This window comes from Chiloscyllium plagiosum, unplaced genomic scaffold (assembly GCF_037043375.1).
Source record: "Chiloscyllium plagiosum isolate Xiang-an unplaced genomic scaffold, Cpla_swu_hap1 HiC_scaffold_6, whole genome shotgun sequence".
NCBI classification, from domain to species: Eukaryota; Metazoa; Chordata; class Chondrichthyes; order Orectolobiformes; family Hemiscylliidae; genus Chiloscyllium; species Chiloscyllium plagiosum.
In genome coordinates this window covers 57,175,878-57,203,575 of record NW_028270144.1, presented here as the reverse complement: position 1 = coordinate 57,203,575, position 27,698 = coordinate 57,175,878, and the positions used below count along the sequence as shown (strand labels likewise).

At 40.7% G+C, this 27,698-nt stretch overlaps 1 protein-coding gene across 6 annotated transcripts in view; it reads left to right on the top strand.

Annotated features, from left to right (window-relative positions):
• Positions 1 to 26,574, top strand: part of cep295 (centrosomal protein 295) — a 191,195-nt gene extending 164,621 nt beyond the window's left edge. For 4 of the 6 annotated variants that reach the window (XM_087988022.1, XM_087988027.1, XM_087988023.1 and 1 more), the window contains 4 exons: positions 10,874 to 11,062; positions 11,152 to 11,257; positions 20,441 to 20,540; positions 26,077 to 26,574. In XM_087988022.1, coding sequence (XP_087844148.1) covers positions 10,874 to 11,062; positions 11,152 to 11,257; positions 20,441 to 20,540; positions 26,077 to 26,118 — 437 coding nt within the window. In that variant the 3' untranslated portion in view covers positions 26,119 to 26,574. Of the gene's footprint in view, positions 1 to 1,068; positions 2,475 to 10,873; positions 11,063 to 11,151; positions 11,258 to 20,440; positions 20,541 to 26,076 lie in introns of those variants that run through there. The other 2 variants (XM_087988026.1, XM_087988025.1) reach the window with 1 other exon arrangement.
• Positions 26,575 to 27,698: the final 1,124 nt, after the last annotated feature.

The following is a 27,698-nucleotide window of genomic DNA, read 5'->3' as shown; positions in this document are numbered from 1 at the left end:
ATGTGACCGTTTCACACCATCATCTCTGTGGCCGTCAGGGAAAAAAAGCTGTTCAGGCTATTCTCACTCCCATAGACCTGTAGGTTATGAGAACTTAAAGTACCCACCTTGGTGATTTGTAAATGCTTTGAGATTTTCTCTTCTGCAACTCTTCTTCAGACAGAGTTCTAGAATACATAATCCGCTAAGTGAAAATATTCCTTCTCAACTCTTCACAAATCCTTCTGACTATTACTTTAGATCTGTAGTCTATCATGGCTATATGTGTTGCTGGCTGAGGAGAGAACAAATGAACCTTGACAGCATCTCTGTGATATCCTTCTTGATACAAATAAACGTCAGGTGGGAAGAAATCCATACAGCCGAACTGATTAAATTGATCATGTTTTGGAGCAAAAGCACACCATATTCCATATATTAGACAGAGTTGTTAAGAAGGCATTAAGCATACTTGCCTTCGTTGCTTACACTATTTGAGGAAAGGAGTTGAGATGTCACATTTAAACTTTAAAGGACGTTGGTGAAACCTGTTCTGGAGTACTGTGTGCAGTACTTGTCACTCTGTTATAGGAAGGACATGATTAAATCAGAGAAGGTTCAGAACAGATTTATCAAGATGTTGCCATGAATGGAGAGTTGAGGTAGGTAGGCTGGGACTTTGTTCACTGGAGCATAGGATGTTGAGGAGTGATCTTAAAGAGGTTTACAAAATCTTGGGCATAAATAAGGTGAATAACAAGGATCTTTTGACTTGGATGGGGTGGTTTTAAAACTGGAGGCACATTTTAAGGTAAGAGGAGAAAGTTTTAAAAGGACATGAGGGCTAACTTTTTTAATGCAATGATTTGTGTGTGAAATGAACTGCCAGAGAAAGTGGTGGATGCAGGTACGGTTACAACATTTAAAAGACATTTTGATAAGTACATGAATAGGAAAGGTTAAGAGTGATATGGACCAAACGCACACAAGTGGAACTAGTTTAATTTTGGAACATGGTCGGTGTGGACTAGTTGGAAAAAAGGGTCTGTTTCCATGCTGTATGACTCTGACTCTGTCACTCTATTACAGTTGTTTGTTTACCAGACTGTGGATGAAAAGAAACAAGAATAGGAGATTCTTTGAGCTTTGCTTGGCAACCCACCTGAGAGGGAAATTCTGAAACTGAATCCACAGCTTAGAGACTTCACAGATACTGTCTTAGTTCCTGTGGCTATGACCAATTTACTGCAGTCAATGGGAAACTCATAATGCTGTCAAACTACAATAGAGGCAAAAAGAACAATCTCTAACTTGAAAAGGTGGGGAAAAAGAAAAATTCCAAAACCTGCCTGCCGGAATTTGAAACTGTTGTTTGAAATTAGTAACAGTCATCCCAAATAACACTCTCCTTTGGTGGCCCTGAACTCGCCAGACTAGACATCAATGTGGCAGTGAAATAGAACAAAGAACTGCAGGTGCTGGGAATTGGAAACAACAAAAAACAAATTGCTGGAGAAACAATGTAGGTCTGGCAGCATTTGTGGAGAGAAAGCAGAGTTAACATTAAGTCCAGTGACCCTTCAGACCCGAGTTTTCTCCAGTAATTGCTGCTTTTGCATCAAGAGAGCGGCCTTGTGTAAGGTCTGCAAGGTAGCTTACCAAAATACAACACTGACTACAACTTCTTTTAATCAGAGATTCCAAGATGAACAACATCTCTTTTGATGTTAGCTTCAAAGTTAGGAAAGCCATAGCAACTGGCTCGATCACTCAGAGCTGAACCTCCATTTCAAGCCCAAGAATAGATGGAGACTCAATACATTCAAGTATTGAGTCAGCAACCTGCAAATCTCTGCTTGATAGGCACTTCTGCAAGCAATCTTGCGGATCAGACTGGAACACCCAATCTCATTGCTGATTCCTTCAATGTGGGCATGAGATCTGACATCCAAGAAGAACTGGGACTGGTTTAATGAAAATGATGAGGAATTTGAAGATTTGTGAACAATAAAGAAGTCAGTTCATCAGTCTTAGCTGACTATCCCAGAGAAGACAACCTGTTGCCAAACATTTCAGCACTTCATTGTAAAATTAAGACCATCTAAAATGATAGTAGATTGTGCTTGCAAGCACAAAGACTCAACTACATACTGACACTGCCAACATAAGCTTCTCAGAAAAGTGAAAATCTATACTTGACTAACGATATAGTACTAAGTAGGTAGGTATGTGGCTTGGAGGGGAACTTGCAAGTGACAGTGCTCCCCCCCATGCATTTGCTGCATGGTGGTTTTGGAATGTACTGCAAAAGAGCTAAGGTACAACCTACAGTGTTGCTCGTATTGTGCAATGGTGCTGAAGGTGTTGGATGGGTACCAATTAAGTGGGCTGCATTTCCTGGATGGTGTCAAATCAACTTCAGTGTTGTTGCTTAGGAAGAGAGAGCATTCTATCCCACTCCTGACACAAGCCTCGTAGAAGATTAATGGTTAAAAAAAGTTTCTTTTTCAGGTGGGCAGAGTTCAAGTTTATAATTTTTAGACTGAAGTGTCTTTTGCATCAGTGTCTGCAGCTGCAATCTTTGTTCAATAACATAGTGTGATTCTTCAATTTTAGAACGAATCAGTTTGACCTCTTCCAAATGTATGTTATCTCATTTGCTGTATAACCCAAGCTTGTAACTATCAAGGTCTCAATGCCTCTGTTGACCCGCTTCACTTAGTCACTTGCACCTTTACCGTTCCAAAATCCTCCCTACCATGAGACTGTATTGCAATGTGATGTTGGTGAATGTACCTTTTAACATCGAAGCACTGAGAAGGAAGTGGCAAACTATGTCTCCTCAGGAACTTTCATGTCAGGGGTTGGTGCCCCATAGTTTCTTGACAGTTCCAGGGGAAGCTCCAAGCTGTATTTAAATTGTGAGTTGACTAATAACACTTGATATAATTATGAACTCTATTGAAATCTAAAAAGGAACATTGGCAATTTGACATGTCACCGTACAAGATAGGAGGCCACTCATTTCAAAGCCTCTGTGTGTGGTGACTCAGTGGTTAATGCTGCTGCCTCACAGCATCCGGGACCAGGGTTCAATTTCACTTTGGGTAACTGTAGAGTTTGCACATTCTCCCCATGTCTGCATGAGTTTCCTCCCACAGTCCAAAGATGTGCAGGTTAGCTGGATTGGCAATGCTAAATTGCCCATAGTGTCCAGGAATGCACATGCTAGCTGGGTTAGCCAGGGTAAATGCAGAGTTACACAGATAGGAGTGAGGAATGCTCTCTGGAGGATGGGTGTGAACCTGATGGGCCAAATGGCCTGCTTACACACTGGAGGGATTCTATGCTGGTTCTCCAAATGAGTAGCTTCGTCTCCATCTTTCTCCTTGTCTCTCTGTGCATTCATCCTTCTCAAATAATTCGCTTTGCCTCAATTAAACCTGCCTCTACCACAATTCAGGATAATACTTTCCAGATATGAACCACTTAGTGCTTGGAACAGTTATCCCTCTTATTGATTTTTGCTTCTTTTACTAGTTACAAAAAAATCAGCGCCCTCTCATTATCAATCCTTTCATGAATAGGAACATTTTCTCCATATTTACTCTGTCTTGAGCTCTCATGATCGTGAATACTTCGCCTGGAAATTGAACGTCCAAGAGTAGTCAAATTCTGTGATGTACAGGCAAAACATAAATGGAGGTGAGCTGATGTTATTAGTGAATATTATAATACTATAGATATGGAATAGGCATGGGTGTAGCTAAGCAGAAATAAGGGGTGGAAAACGTTAGTGGGTGTAGTCCAGAGGCCTCCACAAGGTAGTAATGAAATAGATGATAACATTGAACAGGAAATTAGAGATGCAAGCAACTAGGGTACTACAGTAATTTAATTTTTGATATGAATCTAGATGTTACTAGGGTAAGCCACATTAGTCATAATACTATAGCAAATGAGTTCCCGAGGAGTATACAGGATGGATTTTTTTTAAGCCCAACACTTTGAGGAACCAACTTGGGAAAATGTATCTTAAGACTTATTTTGTGCAATGATAAGGATAATTAGCAATCTTGTTATGAAAGATCTTTTAGGAAAAAGTGACTATTACATGAAAGAATTCTTAATTGGAATAGAATATGAAGTAGTCTAATCTGAAACTCTGATTCTAAATCTAAACAAAGAAAAGTTAGACTGGGTATCTTATCAAAAGGCATGATAATAGATAGGTAATGGTTAAAATTTAAGGAGCAAATGTATGCATTACAGCAGTTTTATATTCCTTTTGTGTAAATGAACAAATAATAAAAGTGAAGATAAAATCAAGTCTGAGGATAGGAAAGGATTGAAATTCATTGAATGAAGACCAAGAAATTAAGAGGAGATAATTAGAGTATGAAAGTCAATTTATGAAGAACATAAAAATGAACTGTAAAGAACTTCTAAAAGTATGTTAAAAGAAAAAAAATTGTGAAGACACATGTAATCCACTTATAGTCTGAAACAGAAGTCACAAAAATCTTCCCAGAAGTGATAGAGAAGCAAGGGTCTTTTGTGAAGAAGAAATGGAAGCAAATTAGTGTTTTTCAAAAAAAAAGTGCTAGAGAAATTTAATGGGACTGTGTAGTGTTTGGGACCAGATGGACCTTGTTGACTGAGGTTCTCGATTGTTGGTTGTTAACCTGGGCCAATCTGTAAAACCTTGGCTGACCAATATAACCAGGAGATTTGAATCTCCTCAGTTGAGGACGGACTCTGAGCTGGCTGGCGACAACCAATGTACTGTGCTCGAGTAATTAGAGGAAGACTTAGTGACGGGACCCAGCCACTCTGCAGTTATTTCAGTGGGAATGGAAGAAAACAGGATGTGACTGAAGAATATTCGCTTGCGACAGTCATCTTGGAGTTGGGGTAAGCATTTCTGGTACCATGCTTCTATTTGGGAAGTTTGACTCATTTGGCTCTGCTGTCGAAGACTGGGCCCAGTATGTGGAAAGAATACAATATTATTTTTTTCTGGGTAAATGTCATTTGGGGCAGATGAAAAGCAAAACGTCATCCTTCTGACTGCACGTGGACCCGCAGCATTTTTAATGATCAGAGGCTCAACTTTCCCAGAGGCACCAGACACTCAAATCCTCCAAAAACTGACTGAGTTAAGAAATATTATGACCTGAACCTTCTTTAATCCTAAGACGCTATCGGTTTTATTCGGCTAATAGAGAACTATTTGTGGGAGGCACGGTGGCATAGTGGTTAGCACTGCTGCCTCACAGCGCCAGAGACCCAGGTTCAATTCCCGCCTCAGGCGACTGACTGTGTGGAGTTTGCACATTCTCCCCGTGTCTGCGTGGGTTTCCTCCGGGTGCTCCGGTTTCCTCCCATAGTCCAAAAAATGTGCAGGTTAGGTGAATTGGCCATGCTAAATTGCTCGTAGTGTTAGGTGAAGGGGTAAATGTAGGGGAATGGGTCTGGGTAGGTTATGCTTCAGTGGGTCACGCTTCGGTGGGTCAGTGTGGACTTGTAGGGCTGAAGGGCCTGTTTCCACACTGAGTAATCTAATTTAATCTTAACATAGTCAGTCCACCTAACCTGCACATCTGTTGAGGAATGTGGGAAGTAACTAGAGCACCCAGAGAAAACTCTTACAGATATTGAGAGATTGTGCAAACTCCACACAGACAGTCGCCTGAGGTTCGAATTGAACCTGAGTCCCTGGCGCTGTGAGGCAACAGTGCTGACCACTGCGTCGCCCCGAGTGTGACTGGATGAGGAGTCCCAGAAGTATGCTACAATTAATACCCATAAGGGTTTATATCATTATACAAGACTGCCATTTGAGTTATCATCAGCCTGTATCCTCTTTTAGGACACCACGGAGTGCATTTTACAAGGGCTACACCAGGTTGCTATTTATCTGGATGGTGTAATAATAACAGGGAAGACCAATAAAGAGAACTAGACATCGTGCTTAAACATTGTTCCTAGGTGGGTGTATGCTTTAGATTGAGAAAACTGTGTTCCAGGCGGCCCAAGTGACCTACTTGGGTTACAGAGTCGACAAAACCGGATTACACCCGATGGAAGAGAAAGTGAGGGCAATCAAAGGAGCCTGGCTCACATATCTGTACTGGAGCTTAGGTCTTTCCTTGGGTTAGTGAATTATTACGGAAAATTCATATGTGACCTGACCTCCATCTTGGCTCCTTTACACTTGTTGAAAAACGATCAGCCTTGAAAATGGCCGCAAAGCCAAGAAGCAGTCTTCAGGGAAATGATAAAGCTGCTACGTAAGGAGTTGGGTCACTACAGTCCGAGACGAGAGTGGTGCTGACATACAATGCCTCCCTGTGTGGTGTTGGGATAGTATTGACTCACCAGTGGCCGAACCGAGAGCATATGCTTCCTGGACTTTGGCTGATGCCAAACAAAAGTATGACCAGATAGAGAAGGAAGGTTTGGTGGGAGGAAGTTCCACCAGTACCTTTTGCAGATGGGAATCTTTCATAGTAACAGATCACAAACCCGTGCTAAGACTACTTGTCTTCAAGGTAGTGCAGCTTAAAGCTTCCAATAGAATTCAGTGTGAGCCCTTATTCTCAGTGTGTACAAAAGCAAGATGGAACACCATCCAGGAAGCAGAGTGGCTAATGCAGATACTCGAGGGGTGATGCCTCCTCTGGAAGAGACTTTTTTGGTTTTAAACATTCTGGACACCCTTCCAGTTACTGCCAACAATATCCAACTGTGGACACAAAATAAACCTGTCCTAGCAAAACTGAAACAGCTGTGGTAATGGGGAGACAGAAGGGCCATTGCAACCAGGATTGAACACAGCAAGGTCAGATCACTATAGTTGAAGGCATATTACTGTGGGGAGCAAGAATGATTGTCCCAGATAAAGGTCACTGCCCGATACTGGCCAAATTCTACCAGGGTCATCTGGAGATTCCAAGATGAAGATGCTAGCAAGAAGCTACGCCTGATGGTCAGAGCTGAGCGCTGACATAACTGCATTGTTGGGGCAATTCCCAGAGTGCCAACAAGGGCAAAAATTGCCACCAGCAGTACCCCCCACATTTGTGGGAGTAGCCGGGTAAAGCCTGGACTCAGTTGCTTGTCAACTAAACCGGTCCTTTCATGAACTCCGTATTCCTGGTCATTGTGGATGCCCATGTTATTGGGACTTTGGAAATCTCTAAAGCCTAAAAAGATTAATGTTACTGATGCTGTCAGCAAACATTTGCTACTCCATGAGACATCCACAAAGTATATATAAATATTCAATTTAATTACCAAGATAGTGAATTGCTTTACTCTCCAGGAAAGCAAAGAGTAGATTGTCTAGCAACAGCCCCTGTGATCAACAGGAAGAGCATCCAGCAGAGGGCGACTGAGGGGGAAAGGCATCACTTTGCCACCTAGTTTAGAGCCTGCAACCAGTCACCTGCATTGAAGAGTGGATTGTCTGGTGCATTCTGGGGACAATGGATCTCCTGATATGTCAAAATGCTTGGTATTTTCACTGTCTGAATTTTCCCTTTTCCTTGCATCGTTAACCTTTCAAAAGCAGTATGAGGGTTTAATATATTGCTGTGTCACCATTGTAGAAATCTTTGTTCTTCTGCTTTGTTTCCTTGCTGTCCTTGTCCTGAAACCCATTTTTCTTTTCAGTTACCTCTTCTTTCCTTTGGCGTTCACATCACAAATATCATCTCCAAGCTAATCTTGATCTTGTCCATGAGGCAAACCTTCAGGTCAGTCTCTAAAGTGTCCCAAATACTAGATAATTTTGGAATTAGTAAACTATTCTTGAATTACTGTGAAACAAAATATGTTCCATTCTCGACACCCATGTCCCTTACAATTTACGTACAATTTCCAAATTACATTTTGATTTCTTTTCCAGTCTAAGATAGAGTTGTCATCCCATCTTCCCCAAAAGCCTTGACTATATCTGCAGATTTCTGTTTGAATCTCTGCCATCAAAATTTCACCCCTTTAGTACTAAAATAACCATAACTAAAATCATCCTCCTCTGCAGTCTTTTAAACCATCTTTTAAAGCCTCCCCTTTGTTTCTGTTTGCTCAGCTTCACGTGTGCCTATCTGGTCATACTTAGGGAATTTCCCATGATGTGCTCTGACTCCAACAGAGTTATATTAAGGGTATCCAAGGATGAATTCTTCGCCTTTTTTGTCTTCCTCATTTACTTGATACTCCTTGATTGTATCATCTGTAGACATGGTTAAGTCTCACACATACATCAATGACTAATAACGATGATGATTCAACCTTCGATGTCATTCTCTAAACATTGAATAGAAAACCCAGCAGCACAAACTGTACAGAATGTACTGATTCCATTATCCTCTTCTGTCATGTTTCTATCTAGAAGGAGTATTGAAAAATCACTGTATCCTACTTCACTCCAAGCTAAATATCTGCGCTCACATAAATTGTATTTTAAAAAAATAATTCCTTCTCCGACCTCTCACCTCAAGAGGACTTTTCTCTAGGTTGGGAAGTTCAAAACTAGGGTGCATAATTTTTTTAAGATGAGAGGAAAAAGATTTAAAAGGGACCCGAGAGGTAACTTTTTCACAAACAGGGTGATTCGAATGTAGAAGAAACTGCCAGAGGAAATGGAAAATGCAGTTATAGTTACAACATTTAGAACAGATTTAGACAGTTACATGAGCAGGAAACATTTAGAGGGATATGGGCCAAATGCGGGCAGGTGGATCTGGTTTGCTTTGGGAAACTTGGTCAGCATGGATGAGTTGGACCGAAGGGTTTGTTTCCATGTTATATGACTCTATCTAATGTGAAAAACCTTACTGAGTCTTCTGCTTTGATTCACCAATTGCAGTGCTTTCCTAGCTAACCTTGTACAGCTGTATTCCTCATCTACAGTATTATCTCTCAGATTAATATTGTGACAGTGAGCACTCTCTTTTCCTAAATGTATAACCCTGCAACTGCATAATTTTTGACTTGAGCCAAAACAATCTTCTCATGCAAATGTATAAAATCTTTGAAATTAATAATCAAACAAATGAACTTATCTGTTTAAATGTGTGGACATTTTCACAGAAAATTCCACTTTATGAAGTTGAAGGTGTGTACTGTATCTTAGAGTGAATGTTGTTTTGAACTGAGAGCTTGCAAGCATCTCTGTCATATGACTAGATAGTCTCGGCCTGAACGAGATAATTGAAAACATGTAACATTTGGCTGTGAAATGAGTTGGTTGGTTACATTCAAATTGTTGTCAAACCAGCAATTAGTTTAAACTATGCCCAAGGATACGAAAACCCAGTTGAGTTTGAATTTATTGTTTTGCCAACATGGAACCAATAAGATGATCCAATGTTGGGGATATTATAAAAAAACACAGGCATTTTGAAAATCGGACAGAGCAACTGCTATCAATACAGATCCAAGAAATTAGGAAACACGATCTATCAAAGGTACCTTTTCATATGGAACATATTCACAGTAAGAAGAAAGACAGTGACCAAGAGAGATCTTCAGCCGGAAGAAGACAGACACCGAAGATGACAGCCGCTATGTGGTTTTGAAATTATGTTGATGTTATTTTAATAAGTGTTTTATAGAACAGTATATTGTTATTGAGTTGGAGGCGGGTAATAAGCAGTTAAGAGAAAAGGGGGCTGAGTGTTGTGAATAATTGTTTAACGTTCACTTTTAGAGTTTTAGAATAAATTGATTTTTTTTTAATAGTGGGATTTGGGGAGTCCTTTGTCACTCATTTTAACAGATTACAAGGCGAGGTGAGCTTCTCTAGGTGTTTGGTTTAATTAACAGAAGGGTTCACCGCCGTGTCGTAGCAGAAGGCACATAGGACACGCCTTTATCAGTTAATGTGGAGATGCCAGTGTTGGACTTAGGTGGGCAAAGTTAAAAATCACATAACACTGTGTTATAATCCGACAGGTTTATTTGGAAGCATGAGCTTTCAGTGCGCTGCTCCTTCATCAGGTAGTCACGCTACCATAACTATCTGATGAAGGAACAGCGCTCTGAAAGCTCGTGCTTCCAAATAAACCTGTTGGACTATAACCTGGTGTTATGTGATTTTTAACTTTATCAGTTGAAGCATGGATTCTAAGAGCAGGCAGGTTATTGCTGGAGCTGTACAGGACTTTGGTTAGGCTTAAGCTGGAATATTGTGTGCAGTTCTGGCCACTACACTGTAGAAAGGATGTCATTGCACTGGAGGGGCTGCAGAGGAAATTCACCATGACGGCTGCCTGTGTTGAGTTTTAGCTATAAAATGAAGCTGTGTAAGTTTTCTTGAGAGCAGAGAATGTTGAAGGGGATTCTGATAAAGCTCTATAAAATTGAAGGGTGTGGATGGAAAGTAGTTGTGTCCAATAGTTGGCCAATAACAACGATTTGAGACAAAAAATACTACAGATGCTGGAATCCAAAGTAGACAAGCAGAGGGCTAGAAGGGGACACAGCAAGCCAGGCAGCATCAGGAGGTGGAAAAGTTGGTGTTTCAAGTATAATAGCAAGGAGGCACACTTTCAAGAACGGGTGGTTCTGGAATGCATGGCCTGGGAGAGTAATCGATACACGTAACCTCTGTACCTTTTTAATAAGTACTTGGATGAGCACTTGAAGTGTCAAAATGATCAAGGTTATGGACCTGTTGTGGGAATAGAGTAGATTTAGTGTAGTAGCTGTACAAATTCAATTGGCCAAAGGGCTTCTCCTGTACCGTATGATTCTGAATTTTAATAGGCTTTTAAACCACTTTTTAAAAAGGTGAATCCCTCTACTAAATTGCTCACAAAAATTGGTTTTATATTTCAGGATATAGTGATGTTTTCATTTTAATACATTAAGTTTTTTTTTCAAGCGATGATATTTCAGTTTGACTCACCTACTAAGATTTTGAATGAAGTGGTTCTGAAGAAAAAACATAAATTTCTTGCAAATTCTAAAAAACGAGTGGAGGATATGAAAAGAAAGAGAAGCTCTGGAGAAGTTAACTCTGAACTGCTCGATAGAAAAATGTCTTTGAAACAGGAACAACCCTCTGTATTTGGTAAGAACTGTTCTGCACATTTTCCATGATTTTGCTGTTAATTGAGTTATATAGATCTAATCTCACATTAATTTCCCTCTACTAATCAGCATCATCATCAGTAGCAGCTCACTTGAAGATGGTGGGGGAAGTGAAAGTCTCTACTCCTGAAGATAGAAAAGCTGCTGAAGTAGAGATGCGCGAAAGAACATTCCGGTATGGTAGAAGTAGTTGCAGAATTTCTGGTTAAACTCCCTGATATTATAGTTTTCTAAAAAATAATTTTTAAACAACTTAGTCACAGTTGCTGTGCCACTTTTTTTTAGATTACATGTTGAAGTTTACTCTGATCCAGAAACCTAAAACATAGGAATTAGGAGTAGGCCATTTGGCCATCGAGCCTGCTCCACCATGTGGCATGGTCATGGCTGTTCCTCAATCTCAGCGTCATACTCCATATTCTCCTTGTACACCTTTTTGACGTGTTTAGTTCCTATTCCTTAAATTTTCCCAGTGACTTCATTTCCACAGCCTTATTTGGTACTGAATTCCACAGGTTTGCCACCCTCTGAGTGAAGAAATCTGTTCACTTAAAAGTCCTGAATAGCCTATCCTGTTTTTTGAGATAGTCTCTATTTGTTCAGAACGCCCAGCCAAGGGAAACGTTATCCTTGCATGCATTATGTCCAGACGACTTGAGTTATTCACATTTCGCTCCTCATTTTTCTAAACTTCAGTGCAAGCTTAGTCAACCTTTTTTTTTTATGATGATCCTGCCACTCAATGATCAGTCTAGTGAATCTTTGTCGCTGTCCTTCTATGGCGTAATATTTGTTTGCTGGCTCAATCTGTGTTTTGTCTGCAACTATCTTGTGTCCTTGCAACATACTTTCCTTCCTGTCTTTCTGTTTTAAATTAAGCTACCGTTCCTTTTCTCCCCTCATGTAATTCATTGATGTAAACTGTACAAGCATTAGGCACCAGCAAAGACCCTGCGCAATTCCACTCAACACATCCTACCAATCAGACAAAGACCCATTTATACATACTGTTTTCTGCCAACAAACCACCTTCTATCCGTGCTAAAATATTACCACATACTTCAAGGGCCTATTTGTTTTACAAAACTTCTGATATGGCTTCATACCAAGTGTCCTCTGGAAAACAAAGTATGAGACTGCCCTATATTCACAGCAAATGTTATTTCTTCAAAGGACCAAATAAATTTGTTAAACATAATTTCCCTTTGATGATACAATGTTTTTCTACGTGACCGATTATAATCTTTTTAATAATTTCTAACATCTTCCCCATAATGGATATTGAGCTAAGTCGCCAATAGTTTTCTGTTTCCTCCCCACTTGAATAGAGAGATTATATTTGCTACTTTCCAATGTGATGAAACCTTTCCTAAATCGAGCAAATTTTGGGAAATTAACATCAATGCATCATTAAAACGTCTTTTAAGACCTGTGGATAGTGTCCATCTAGGCCTGGAGATATTCAGCTGTTTTTACATTTCTGCGTAGCTGCTTCGCGTACTTATTTATTTTTTTTTTTTTTTAGATTAGATTAGATTAGATTACATTACAGTGTAGAAACAGGCCCTTCGGCCCAACAAGTCCACACCGACCCGCCGAAACCCACCCATACCCCTACATTTACCCCTTACCTAACACTACGGGCAATTTAGCATGGCCAATTCACCTGACCCTGCACATCTTTTGGACTGTGGGAGGAAACCGGAGCACCCGGAGGAAACCCACGCAGACACGGGGAGAACGTGCAAACTCCACACAGTCAGTCGCCTGAGGCGGGAATTGAACCCGGGTCTCAGGCGCTGTGAGGCAGCAGTGCTAACCACTGTGCCACCGTGCCGCCCACATTTGTTTTGGTTAACCTTTTAGTCAGTCCCTGCTGTTGTTTATATTCTGACCAATCATCTGACCTGTACCTCATCTTTGCCTAGTTATATGCTTTTCCCTTAATTTTGATACTTTCCGTAACTACTACAGTTCACCATAGATGATGCTCCTCCCTGTAGAATGTTTTTAGCAAACTTATTAAAAATTTATCTTGGTACCTAATACTATCCTTTTTTTTTGTTGGATGTGGCTAGGCTACTTTTCCTGTTGAGTTTTTGCAATGCGCACATTTTATTCTGTAAATATTAGCCATTGCCTGTCCACCATTATATCTTTTTAATGAAGTTACCCAATCAGTCAGTGTCAACTCTCTCCTCATACCTTTGTAAATTTGACTGTGATAATGGTTGCTTTTCCCCTAAGGACACTGTACAATGAGATGACTAACTAATCTCTCGTTGCAAAACAACCAACTCCATATTAGAATGTTTCCTAGCTGGTCGTTCAAAGCACTTTTTTTTTTGAACAACTTCATACGCACTTTAGGAAGTTATCTACCACAGTATTATTGCTAATATAGTTTGTAAGATCTATATGTAAATCCATTCTTACTGTATCACTCTTGTTGCACACTTGCCTAACTGCCAGTTTAACACTGCCACAATCTTTACGTTACTGTCTTAGAAAATGAGGCCTGTAGAAAATTCCCACCAATGTTTTCTTTGACTTGTTGTTTCATAGTTCCAGCCAGACTGATTTTGAGTCAGTACCTTTTCTCTATTGCACTAATTTCAATGCAATGGGAATAGCCAGTGACAAAATCTGAAGTGTGACCAGATGTAATTTCAATGTTCATAGGGAAGTCAATAACAAATTGCATTCCCATAGCATCATGAATGTAGTAAAATATCTGAAGAATTTCTGAAGTGCATTATTGAACAAAATTTGATAAGACTTGAGAGATCTTCAGTCAGGTGGCTAAAAGCTTGGTCAAAGATGAATGTTTTATTAACCACTTTAATGAAGAAGGCAGACATAGAGGGTAAGCTATGATGTGGAGGTGCCAGTGTTGGACTGGAGTGGACAAAGTTAAAAATCTCACAATACCAGGTAATAGTCCAACAGGTTTATTTGGAAAGGTGGTAAGGACAAGCCAGGGAACTATAGACTGGTGCACCTGACATCGGTGGTGGGCAAACTGTTGGAGGGAATCCTGAGGGACAGGATGTACATGTATTTGGAAAGGCCAGGATTGATTAGGTTTAGCCAGCATGGCTTTGTGCGTGGGAAATCATGTCCCGCAAACTTGAGTGAGTTTTTTTGAAGTAACAAAGAGGATTGATGAGGGCAGAGCGGTAGACGTGATCTGTATGGACTTCAGTAAGGCGTTCGACAGGGTTCCCTATGGGAGACTGGTTAGCAAGGTTAGATCTCATGGAATACAGGGAGAACTAGCCATTTGGATACAGACCTGATAGAAGACAGAGGGTGATGGTGGAGGGTTGTTTTTCAGACTGGAGGCTGTGGCCAGTGGAGAGCCACAAGGATCGGTGCTGGGTCCATTACTTTTTGTCATTTATATAAATGATTTGGATCTGAGCATAAGAGGTACAGTTAGTAAGTTTGCAGATGACACCAAAATTGGAGGTGTAGTGGACAGCAAAGAAGGTTACCTCAGATTACAATGGGATCTTGATCAGATGGGCCAATGGGCTGAAAAGTGGCAGGTGGAGTTTAATTCTGATAAATGCGAGGTGCTGCATTTTGGGAAAGCAAATCTTAGCAGGACTTATACACTTAATGATAAGGTCCTAGGGAGTGTTGCTGAACAAAGAGACCTTGGAGTGCAGGTTCATGGCTCCTTGAAAGTAGTCATACGTAGATAGCATAGTGAAAAGGCATATTGCTGGAAAAACACAGATCAGGTATCATCCGAGGAGCAGGAGAATCTATGTTTTGGACCGGAGTCCTTAATCAGGTATTCTCCAGCCTGAAATGTTGATTCTCCTGCCCCTTGGATGCTGCCTGACCTGCTGTACTTTTCCAGCAACACGCTTTCGACTCTGGTCTCCAGCATCTGCAGACCTCACTTTCTCCAAAGGTGTTTGGTATGTTTTCCTTTTATTGGTCAGATATTGAGTACCGGAGTTGGGTGGTCATGTTGCAGCTGTATAGGACATTGGTTAGGCCATTTTTGGAATATTGCGTGCAGTTCTGGTCTCCTTCGTATCGGAAGGATGTTGTGAAACTTGAAAGGGTTCAGAAACTATGTTGCCAGGGTAGGAGGATTTGAACTATAGGGGGAGGTTGAATAGGCTGCGATTATTTTCCATGGAGCGTCAGAGGCTGAGGGGTGACATTATAGAAGTTTGTAGAATCATGAGGAGTATGGATAGGGTAAATAGACAAGGTCTTTTCCCTGTAGTGGGGGAGAGTCCAGAACTAGAGGGCATAGGTTTATGGTGAGAGGGAAAAGAGAAAAGAGACCTAAGAGGCAACCTTTTCACACAGGGTGATGCGTGTATGGAATGGGCTGCCAGAAGAAATGGTGAAGGCTAGTACGGCATTGGATGGGTATATAAATTGGAAGGATTTGGAGGGATGTGGGGCAGATGGGACTAGATTGTGTTGGGATATCTGGTCGGCATGGATGGGTTGAACCAAAAGGTCTGTTTCAGTGCTGTACATCTCTATGACTCTGACTAGCTTTTGGAGCGCTGCTCCTTCATCAGGTAGCTGTGGAGCAGGATCATAAGACACAGAATTTATAGCAAAAGGTTACAGTATCATACAATTAAAACAATAAATTCAACAAACCTAGATTGCTATTAAGTCTTTCATCTTTTAGAATGGGTTGCAGGTTTTGGTTCATTAATATATAAATCCTCAAACTTCTTTTAAGTCACATTCTTGAGATAATTTAAGGCTTTATTAAAAAAAATAGTGACACCTCAGCTCAGACAAAGGTGTGAGATTAGAGTCTGTCTGTATCCCAATTTTGAGTTAAGGACTTATGCCCGAAATGTCGATTCTCCTGCTCTTCACTGGCTGTGCTTTTTTTACCACCGCACACTCGACTCTGACCTTCAGTATCTGCAGTCCTCACTTTTTACTGCTTTTTAAAAAAGCATGTAATCTGCAGGCAGTCAATCCATGTAATATTTTATAAATTCCTACTTTGGAAATTGAACTAGTCTAACTCAAATTGGGATTCTGGATCAGTGGTGCTGGAAGAGCACAGCAATTCAGGCAGCCTGTCCTCGGATGCTGCCTGAATTGCTGTGCTCTTCCAGCACCACTGATCCAGAATCTGGTTTCCAGCATCTGCAGTCATTGTTTTTACCTCAAATTGGGATGTAGACAGACTCTAACCTCACATCTTTAATGCATTGTCTGAGCTGAGATGTCACCATTTTTGATAAAACCTTAAGTTATCTCGAGAATGTGACTGAAAAGAAGTTCTGGAATTTACATATGAATGAACCGAAACCTTCAACGCATTGCAAAAGATGATAGACTTAACAGCAATCTGGGTTTGTTCAATGTATCGTTTCTAAGTTTTGCTATATATTCTGTATCTTATGATCTTGCTTCACAGCTACCTGATGAAGGAACAGCACTCCGAAAGCTAGTGCTTCCAAATAAACTTGTTGGACTAGAACCTGGTGGTGTGATTTTTTTTTAATATAGAGAGAGAGGAATGTAAGTTAGCTCATTGATCTGGAAGGTTTGTTTTCAGACGTTTCGTCACCACATGATAACATCATCAGTGAGTGTCTCCAGTGAAGCGCTGGTAGTATCTCCTGCCTCTCTCTTAATAGTTAATAGTTTGTTAAGGTGGGTGATGTCATTTCCTGGTGGCAAGTTTCCTGCTTGTTTGTCCAATATAGTGTTTTTTTACAGTTCTTGCGTGGTATTTTGTAAATGACGTTAGTTTTGCTGCTAGTATCTAATGGATCCTTTTAGGTTCATTAGTCGCTGTTTAAGAGTGTTGGTAGGTTTGAGGGCTGCCATGATACCAAAGCATCCGATTCGTCTGGAAGTCATTTCTAATATGCCTTTGATGTAAGGTAATGTGTCTATAAGTTTTAGTTGAGTCTGCTTGTTTGGGTTTATTTCTTGCCACCAAGATACTTGAACACCAACTCGCCACAAAAAGATATGACCCACTATCACTGGTTTCCATACATGCAGATAAAGAAGGACACTACTTTAACTGGAACAACACACACATCCTATAACAGATGAAGCAAATACACGCATGAGAATTCTTAAAGGCATGGCATTCTAACCAGAACTCCATCAATACACACCGACTTAGATCCCATCTACCTTCCCTTGAAAGAAAGAATAGGAAATGACATCACCCACCTTAAGAAACCAAGACCTATAAATAGAGAGGCGGGACATGCATACATTAACCAGTCATTTTGTTATTACCTTGCTCTCTTGCAACCTAGGATACAAGCCATCCAGACTAGATGTCTTATCTGTTTTCAACTTGACTGGCTTTTCCTGTACACCTTTCCCATTAATTTTCACCTCATCAATTCCTTTTTCTTTTTTAATATTTTTATCAGCATCCTGTTCCTTTGTAAACACGAGTAAGTATTTGTGTGCCAGCCTTGTTGCCCTCTGGCTCTAAGCATGTATTATCCCCTTAGACATATATTTGCCCCTATTAGATCCCACTATAAATTTTAACCCACTTACTTTTTACATGCCTTTGAAAGATGTTTGGATTCCTCTTTTTATGTTAAAACTAGTATATTCTCCTCTTCTCTGTTTGCATATCATATTTTCCTCTTCACCTCTCCTCCAAACTTAATTTATTTAGCTTGATTTTCACTTGAAGAATTCATCTGATGCGCATCATGCACTTTAGTTTTTGGTTTCGTCAAATCCACTATCTCCCTCAACCAAAGCCAGATTTCTTTCATAACTTGCCTTTCCCTTTGGAATATACTTAGTCTGCCTTTTCCCTGCCAATTTGTTTCCTGGTAAAATCTGCTTTCATCCCATTTGAAGTTAGCCTTTTCCAATTTATGATATGGAGATGCCGGTGTTGGACTGGGGTGTACAAAGTTAAAAATCACATAACACCAGGTTATAGTCCAACAGGTTTAATTGGAAGCACACTAGCTTTCGGAGCGACGCTCCTTAATCATCTGATGAAAGAGCGTTGCTTCGAAAGCTAGTGTGCTTTCAATTAAATCTGTTGGACTATAATCTGGTGTTGTGTGATTTTTAACTTTTTTCAATTTAGACATTCTTAACTACTTAGTTTTGCAGAATGAATGTTGTTACCCACACATTTCCCTACAGACGCTTCATTCACTTGGCCCAACCTAGTCCTCTACACTAGATCCGGCAATGTGCCTTTTCTGTTTGGATCAAAAATGTGCATATGAAGATGCTGTCCTGAATATATTTCTTTCTCCCAATTGATGCTTAAGTAATTAAAGTCCACTAGCAGCACCACCGCGTAATTGTTGCATGTCTGATTTTCTTGCAGGTTTGCCAATATTTTTCACTCTATTTGGAGGCCTATAGAATATCCCTAATTAAAATACAATTGTCCCCTCAAATTCCTTCTGAAACTCCAATGGTATGTAGTCAGGATGTGTGCTCACCATGATCTTATTCACCATCTTTAGTATGCTGTGGCCAGTGTCCTTATAGACCTTTTTAAGGAGAGGATTCACATATTTCTGGACTGATGGAAGTCTTTTCAGCTTCACACAACGACATAGAAAAACGCATGCATTAACTTGTTTTTGCCAATTACTGCTCTCCCAGTATAAAGTGCTTTACAAGGTGACACACCATTTAGAACTAAAAAGCAGTTGTTTGAAAACTGAATTCCTACATCATGCTGCACTCCAAGAAAATTATAGACCACTAAATATTGTCCTCAAGGGACAAAGTTGAACGTTGTCAACTAATCTTAGGGAGTTTTTGTTTGAGGGGTGTTATCTCACTTGATGCTCCCTTGGACAAGGAAATGAACAATAGCTTACTAAAGCAAACAGCACATTTTGAAGATGTTAGAAGCGTGCTTGGAGCATCCATGTCTTCAGAGCACAAACTATACGAAGCCGTACTTCTCTTACCCTTCTGTGTTTTGTTGCGGTTGGTTCCTGTACCACTAATATCACTTAAGATTCTGCAGAAGCAATTCTCTCCAGTATTTGCAGGCAGTACTGTAATGAAATCATTGAAGTCTAGGAAACAGCCAACATTCCAGCAACCTGGGGCAGTCATCAAGGAGAGTGTTAGGTGGTCAACTTGCCCAGATGGGTGACAGTTGCCAGACCCAAGATAATGTTGTATAGGGAGCTCATCTCCTAGTATATAGCTTTCTCTGTATAGCAGATATTTCCAGGAAGACCTTATCCACTAGTCTTTTAGTTTTGTGAACTGCAAAAGCTGCAGGATACGGGAGTGAGCAATTCCAGAATATTGATGTCTGAGCTCTGTTAGTAATTACTGATTTGAAACTTACCTACTTTTTAGACTGACTCGAGCTGTTGGAAGTCTAAATATAGAACCTTGATACCTTCTCTGTCTAGTACCTTCGTATACCAGTGTAGCAAGGATGTAACACACATTGAGGGTTCACAATAATAGCTACTGAAGCATTTGTTTGTTCATCTGACTTTAGAACATCTATAATGGTGGCATTACCCTTACCAAAGGTATCATTTCACCCAGAGGTTTCCTTTACTCAGTACTGATTTGAGTAGTATAAACCATGAAGAATCCTCACTTCCTATTCTTCTAGATGGCTATCTACTGTCCTGAACACACACTCTTGCTCTGAGATGACCATTTCCTGGAATATACGTTTCCAGAAATTCAGTACTCCTTGATGCTTCATTGTGATTGCATTTTCCTCTCAACCTTGGAGGTATTTTAAGCGACTTGTTTAGAGATGTTATGACATACCTCTGGAGCAGGTAGAACTTGAACCTGGATCTCCTGGCTCAGCGGTAGGGACATTACCACTGCACTCCAAGAGTTCCTCTGTCAATTTTAGCTTTATTCCGACAAACTGCATCAGAGTAATAAATCGTCATTACATGACTGAGAATTGAACCTGGGCCATAACAGTGGGAACACACAATCCTAACTATTGGACCACCATGGAAACCTCCCCTCCACCTTTAATCTTGGAAATTCTGAACCTGAACGGAATCACCTGGAGACATTTGTACACTAAATACCCCAAACTATATTGTACACATATGTTCATAATCCATGACCCATCTGATTTTGTTGCCATTTATAGATTCCATTCAACACCTTTGTTTGAACTACTGATTTTAAGTCAAGGCTCTGGGGCTATTCTGTGCTCATCCTTTCATTAATTTCCTTGGTAATTATTTTTGATATTTTGACATGTTAAGACACACTTCTGGGACAGGTGGGACATGAACTAAGATGTTCTGGCTCAGAGGTAGGGACATCAGCACAGTGCCACAAGGTCCCTTCATTAATCCCCTTGTATAACCATAATGTTTGTTCTTTGCAGTCTCTACAGCCAACTTGATGAGGTTAAAACGAGGAAAAAAGAGATGACCAGACAAATAGAGTGCACAAGAAATCGTGAAAAAGCAAAAGAATTCCACAAGGTAAATGCTTAATCTGTTTATCTCTGCATTTGTGGGTAATAACGTTGGAGGAAAGCTGATAAATTTGAGGAAGGATAATCCACCTGTTGCTTTCTTCTCCTTTCGAGCACCTCATTTTGTAATTGTTAAAGATCAGTGACAAGTTTGTTATCCTTTTCTTTGAGTAGCTGTCATGCTAATGTAGAGATTGTTATTGTTATTCTTTTCCTTTTTTCACTAATCAAATAATTTCTAATCATCAAAAACAACAGGGCTGTAGCATGCAGTATCGGCACAGATCAAAACTGGTTTGCATTCAGCTTTAAGACAGAGATTCCTGATTAGTGAGGAGAACAAGGGTTACTGGGAATAGTATTAAAAAACCATCAGCTGTGATCATATGGTGGAACAGACTTGAGCTGAATGGCTTAATTCTTCTTCCATATTTTAGTTTTATGCATGTTCAATTGCTAAATATACCAAATTAGTATTAGGACTAATGTCTGTGCTTAATCTAAAGGATTGTCCACCACCTAACAGAGCAGGGTCTAAACATTGAATGGCCTACTCCTGCCCTTATTTCATTTATATTAATTTTGAGATGTTGTGGCCGTAACGGAAACGTCGGTTTCTCAGAGGCAGGAATGGTTGCTAGGTGTTCCAGGGTTTAGAGCATTTAAAAAGAACAGGGAGGGTGGAAAACGAGAAGGGGGTGTAACATTGCTAATCAGAGAGTGCATCACAGCTACAGAAACTAATGTTGTTGAGGAAGATTTGTCTACTGAGTCAGTATGGGTGGAAGTTAGGAACAGCAAGGAAGCAGCCACTTCATTGGGGTTTTCTACAGACCCTCTAATAGCAGTAGGGAGATTGAAGAATTCATAGGCTGGCAGATTTTGGAAAAATGCAGATGTAGCAGGGTTGTTATTGATTATTTCAACTTTGCCAATATCAACTGGAACCTCCTTAGTGCAGATGGTTTGGATGGAGCCATTTTTGTCAGGTGTGTTCAGGTGGGTTTCCTTATTCAGTATGTAGACAGGCTGACGAGGGGAGAGGCCATTTTGGATTTGGTCCTCGGCAATGAGCCAGGACAGGTGTCAGATCTCGCGGTGGGAGAACACTTTGGTGACAGTGATCGCAACTGCCTCACATTTTCCATAGTCTTGGAGAGGGAAAGTAGCATTTATCAAGGGAAGATATTTAATTGGGGGAAAAGGAAATTATGACACTATTAGACAGGAGTTGGGAAGTACAGACTGGGAGCAATTGTTCCACAGAAAGGGCACAGCAAACATGTGGAGACTGCTTAAGGAGCAATTGTTGCGAGTGATGCACAAATATATTCCTTTCAGACAGGTAAGAAGGGATAAAATTAAGGAACCTTGGATGACAAGAACAGAGGAGCTTCTCATCAAAAGGAAGAAGGCAACTCACGTAAGATGGAGGAAGCAAGGATCTAGCACAGCTTTAGAAGATTACAGGCTTGCTAGAAAGTAGCTCAGAAATGGACTGAGGAGAGCCAAAAGGGGACACGAAAGTGTCTTGGCAAGAAAGATTAGGGAGAACCCAAAAGCATTTTACTCATACATGAGGAATAAGAGAATGATCAGGAAGAAGATAGGGCCGATCAGGGATAGCGTAGGGAACTTGTGCATGGAGTCTAATTGATAGGGTAAACTCGAAATGACTTTTTTGCTTTGGTTTTTACTAAGGAAAGGGACCTTGTTGTGAATGAGAAGCTGGGATACCGGCTTGAACAGATCAAGATTGATTAAGTTGACGTGCTGGAAATTTTGCCAGACATTAAGATTGATAAGTCCCCAGGGCCAGACCAGATTTTTCCTAGGCTGCTTCGGGAATTGACAAAGGAGGTTGCTAAGCCGTTGGCGAAGATCTTTGCTTTTTCACTCTCCACGGGAGTCGTACCGGAGGATTGGAGGAAGGTGAATGTTATTCCTCTTTTCAAGAAGGGGAATAGGGATATCCCTTGCAATTACAGACCAGTCAGTCTTACATCTGTAGTCAGCAAGGTTTTGGAAAGAATTCTGAGGGATAGGATTTATGACTCTTTGGAAAATCGTAGAGTGATTAAAGGCAGTCAGCATAGCTTTGTGAGGGGCAGGTCATGCATCACATATCTTATTGAGTTCTTTGAGGAGGTGACAAGACAGGTCAACGAAGGTCAGGTAGTGGATGTGGTATATGTGGACTTAAAGGCTTTTGATAAGGTTGCCCATGGTAGGCTCATTCATAAAGTCTGGAGGTATGGGATACAGGGAGATTTGGATATCTGAATTCAGAATTGATTGGCTGGCAGAAGGCAGAGAGTGGTTGTAGATGGAAAGTATTCTGCCTGGAGGTCAGTGGTGTCTTGCAGGGCTCTGTTCTTGGGCCTCTGCTCTTTATAGTTTTTATAAATGAGTTGGATGAAGTGGTTGAGGAGTGGGTTAGTAAATTTGCAGATAAACAAAGGTTGGAGGGCTATTGCAGGTGCAGCGCGACATAGACAGGATGCAGAGCTGGGCTGAGAAATGGCAAATGGAGTTCAACCTGGATAAATGCAAAGTGATGCGTTTTGGAAGGACGAACTCAAATGCTGAATATAGATTAAAGACAGGATTCTTGGCAGTGTGGAGGAACAGGGGGATCTTGGTGTTCAAGTACATAGATCTCTCAAATTTGCCATCCAAGTGGATAGGGTTGTTAAGAAAGCATATGGTATTTTGGCATTCATTAACGGGGGATACAGTTTAAAAGCCGCAAGGTTTTGCTACAGCTCTACAAGACCCTGGTGAGATCATACTTAGAATATTATGTCCAGTTCTGGTCGCGCTTTTGTAGGAAGATGCGGAGGCTTTGGAGAGGGTGCAAAGAAGGTGCAGCTTGGACTTGGAGGGCTTGCCTTATGAAGAGAGGTTGACTAAGCTCTGACTTTTGTCTCTGGAGAGGAGGAGGAAGAGAGGTGACCTGATTGAGGTATACAAGGTAGTGAGAGACATGGATAGAGTCAGTAGCCAGAGACATTTCCCCCAGGGCAAGATTGACTGGCACGAGGGGTCATAGTTTTAAGATATTAGGAGAAATATATAGAGGGGATGTCAGGGGAAGGTTCTTTACACAAAGAGTTGTGAATGCATTAAATGCATTGCCAGCAGTGGTGGTGGAAGCAGACTCATTCAGGACATCTAAGCGACTGCTGGACATGCATGGGCAGCAGTGAATTGAGGGGTGCGTAGGTTAAGTGATTTTATTTTACATTAGGATTAATCCTTGGCCTGTTCTGTGCTGTACGTTTCTATGTTCAATGTTCTATAATTCAGGAGCAAGCACCTGTTAAAGGAACCCTTGGTGGAATTAACCAGAGTACAAAAACAAATTTCTGGAGAAACTCAACAGCTCTCTTAGCATCTGTGGAGAGAAAGCAGAGTTAATGTTAAGACTTCAGTGACCCTTCAGACTTCTAAAGGAGGGTCACAGGACCTGAACGTCAATAGTCTGGTGGTAGTCAATAAAAAAAAATTATTATTATTTGGGCTTCTTGTGAAGCCAGCAAGAGAGAGTGTTTCAACATCTTCATGTGGACTACAGTTTACAGCCAATTCAATTCCATTCTCCTAAGGCCTGCTGATCGTAGTTAACTGGAGATGAAAATGTGACCAATGACCAGAATGATCCCAGGAATGAAGGGTTTGTCATATGAAAAGTGGTTGAGGACTCTGGGTATGGAGTTTAAGAATGAGGGGGGTGTCAACCTCATTGAGAGGTAGAGACCATGCTTCCACGTGTTTGGGTGCTGTGTTGTAGGAAAGATTGGAGAGTGATAGAGCTGTACAGCAAGCTCATCCATTCCAACCAGATATCCTAAATTAATCTAGTCCCGTTTACCAGCATTTGGCCCATATTACTCTTAAACACTTTCTTTTCATACACCCATGCAGATGCTGTTTAAATGTTGCATTGTACCAGCCTCCACTGCTTCCTCTGGCAGCTCATTCCATACATATACTACCCTCTGGGTGAAAACTTTGCCCCTTTCAAGGTGATAGGGGAAAGATTTAAACCAATGATTTCTAGTTTTGGGGTGCGCTTCCACCCCACCCCCCACCCCCCCCACCCTCCCAAACAAGAAAAACACCTCAGCTACTTACCCTATCCATAGCTGTCATGATCTTATAAACCTCTATAAGGAAACCCTTCAGCCTCTGACGCTCCAGAGAAAATAGCCCCAGGCTATTCAGTCTCACTCTATAGCCCCTCCAACCTGGTCACATCCTTGTAAATCTTGTCTGAACCCTTTCAAGTTTCACAACATCCTTCCGATAGCAGGGAGACCACAATTGCATGCAGTATTCCAAAAGTGGCCTCACCAATGTCCTGTACAGTTGCAACATGACTTTCCAACTCCTACACAATGCACTGACCAATAAAGGTAAGCAATCTTCATGATCATGTCTACGTGGGATTCCACTTTCAAGGAACTATGAACCTGCACTCCTAGGTCTCTTTGTCCAGCAACACTCCCAAGTACCTACCCTGATTGGCCTTTCCAAAATGCAGTAACTCACATTTGTCTAAATGCTAAGCATCTGCTCGTCGTCGATCCAGTAGTCCATCTGATCTAAGTCCCATTGTATTCTGAGGTAACTTTCTTTGCTGTTCACTACACCTCCAATTTTGGTGTCATCTGCAAACTTAGTAACCATTCCTTTTATGTTCACATTCAAATTATTTATATGAATGACAAAATGCAGTGGACCCAGCACCAATTATTGTGGCGCACCTCTGGTCACAGGCCTCCAGTCTGAAAAGCAACCCTCCACCACCATCACCCTCTGTCTCCTACCTTTTAAGCAAGTTCCGTAAATAAATTGCTAGTTCTCCCTATATTTCATGTGATCTAACCTTACTAACCAGCATGAGAAATCTTGTCGAACACTTTGCTGAAGTCTATATGGTTCATGTCCACGCCCTGCCCTCCTCAATCCTCTTTGTCACTTCTTCAAAAAAAAACTCAATAAAGTTAGTGTAATGTAGAAGAATTTTACAAAACTAGTTCTAGAGGTGGGAATCTTTGAAAATAGGAAGGAGTTGCGATTGTTCTCCTTGGAGAGAAGAAAGCTAAGAGAAGATATGATTGAAGTTTTTAAAATTGAACAGTTTGGATAGCGTAGGTGAGGAGAAGCTGTTCCAGTAAAAGGAACTAGAACAAGGGGGTATAGATTTGAAGTGATCCGCAAAAGAAGCAAGAAAAGAGTTCTGGGGAAGGGTCACCGGACCTGAAACGTTAACTCTAATTTCTCTCCACTGATGCTGCCAGACTTGCTGAGTTTCTCCAGCAATTTCTGTTTTGCATGTTGTGTAAGACTTCTGTTTTTTCCGACAGATGCATCTTTTGGTAAAAGTAAAGTGGAATGGAAAGGACACATGTATGGCACAGATTCAGCATATAGTAGAATACGCTTGCTAGCTATTCTATGTGCATTCACTATGATTTCTCACAAGTTTTTAAGCTTGTACATGAATCTACTGAAAATTATGTTTCTGTTTCCCTCAGAAAACTTTGGAAAAACTGAGAGCTATGAAAAGACATCGGTGATGCTCTACAGTCAGAATCAATCAAGAACAGCTACAACTTTATCTATGTTCATACCTGTGTTAATATATAAATCTCTTCAATCTGCTTTAATATTAGTAAATCATAGGTACCTTATTTGTAATTTTATTTTTTGAGATGAATCTTAAGAAATTGCATCTGAATGGTGTCTAGAATTTGTTTCTTTTTGTAAACTTTATATTTGGGGTTTATATATAGGAAGAATTTGCACACTACATTTCATACAGTTACTTTCTAGACTTTTGTATAAATTTGAAACATTGCTTTATATAAATTGGGAAATTGATTTATTCTGTTAAATTACTCATTCGTGATTCCTTTTTTGTTCATCTGTAGCACATCCACAACATTAGTTTTGTACGTGGAAGTTTCCCATTGTATCAAGTATTGCTTAGCATTGCTGTGAAATAAACAGGAAACTTTGTGCATAATATCAAATGCTACATTCTATGTAAATCCGTCCAGTGTGTCCAAGTGTACAACTTCTTGGATAAGTACTGCAAATAAGATTACAAAATCTGTTGGACGACCTGACTCTTGGAGATAGTTTACAAAATCGAATCAATCAATTAATGGTTCTAGTTTAAAGTCTTTTTGGTCGCACTTACTATCATTTGACAAAATGCCTGATGGTAGACAAGCCCTCTCCTGGACTTGGAGTACTGATTGGGAGATCACGTGGGGAGTAAATTTCAGAAAAGTGGCCAAGTTGCATTTGTTTGGATATTATTGCTGGACTGATGAGCCACAGACCCGCCTAATGCTCTGGGCCAAGAGGATGAATCCCACCACAACAAATGGTGACATTGAGTTTTACAAATTTAGAATTTTTTTTTCAAAATTCAAACGGTTAACAAGTAAAACCAGATTTACTGCTCCAGTAATTGTTTTTTTTTCCCAAACAAAAACAATACAGTCATGATATGGCAGTGGAATTAGGCCATCCAGCTGAACAATTCTGCTCTGCCAATTGATTATGACTGATATATTTCTCAAAGCCATTCGACTGCCTTCTCCCTGTAACCCTTGATCCCCTCACTAATCAAGAACATTTCCCTGTCTGAAAAACATTCAATGACTTGGCCTCCACAGCCTTCTGGAGCAATGAGTTCCACGGATTCACTACCCTCTGGCTGAAGAAATTCTTCTCAGTTCAAAAGGGTCATCTCTTCACTCTGAGGTTGTGCCATCAGATCCCAGTTTTTTCTACTGGTGGGAACATCTCCCTATCCACTCTATCTGTATTCTGGACGTTTCAACAAGATTCCTCCCCCTTCCTTCTAAACTCCCACTGAGTAAGGGCCCAGAGCCCTTACCTGTTCCTCATATCTCTGGGGTCAGTCTTGTGAATCTCCTCTAGATCCCCTCCCAGGCCTTCCTTTACATGGCCCAAAACTGCTCTCAATGACCTGAGCCTTCTCCAGCCTCAGAAGTAGAATCCCAGCTCTCGTAGTGTAGCCCTCAAAACAATTGCTTATATTGCACCTGTAAGAAAGGACAAAGGAAGATGGTAGTAAAGGCCATGAGGAACACTGAGACCCCAGTACTCCGTAAAACTAATG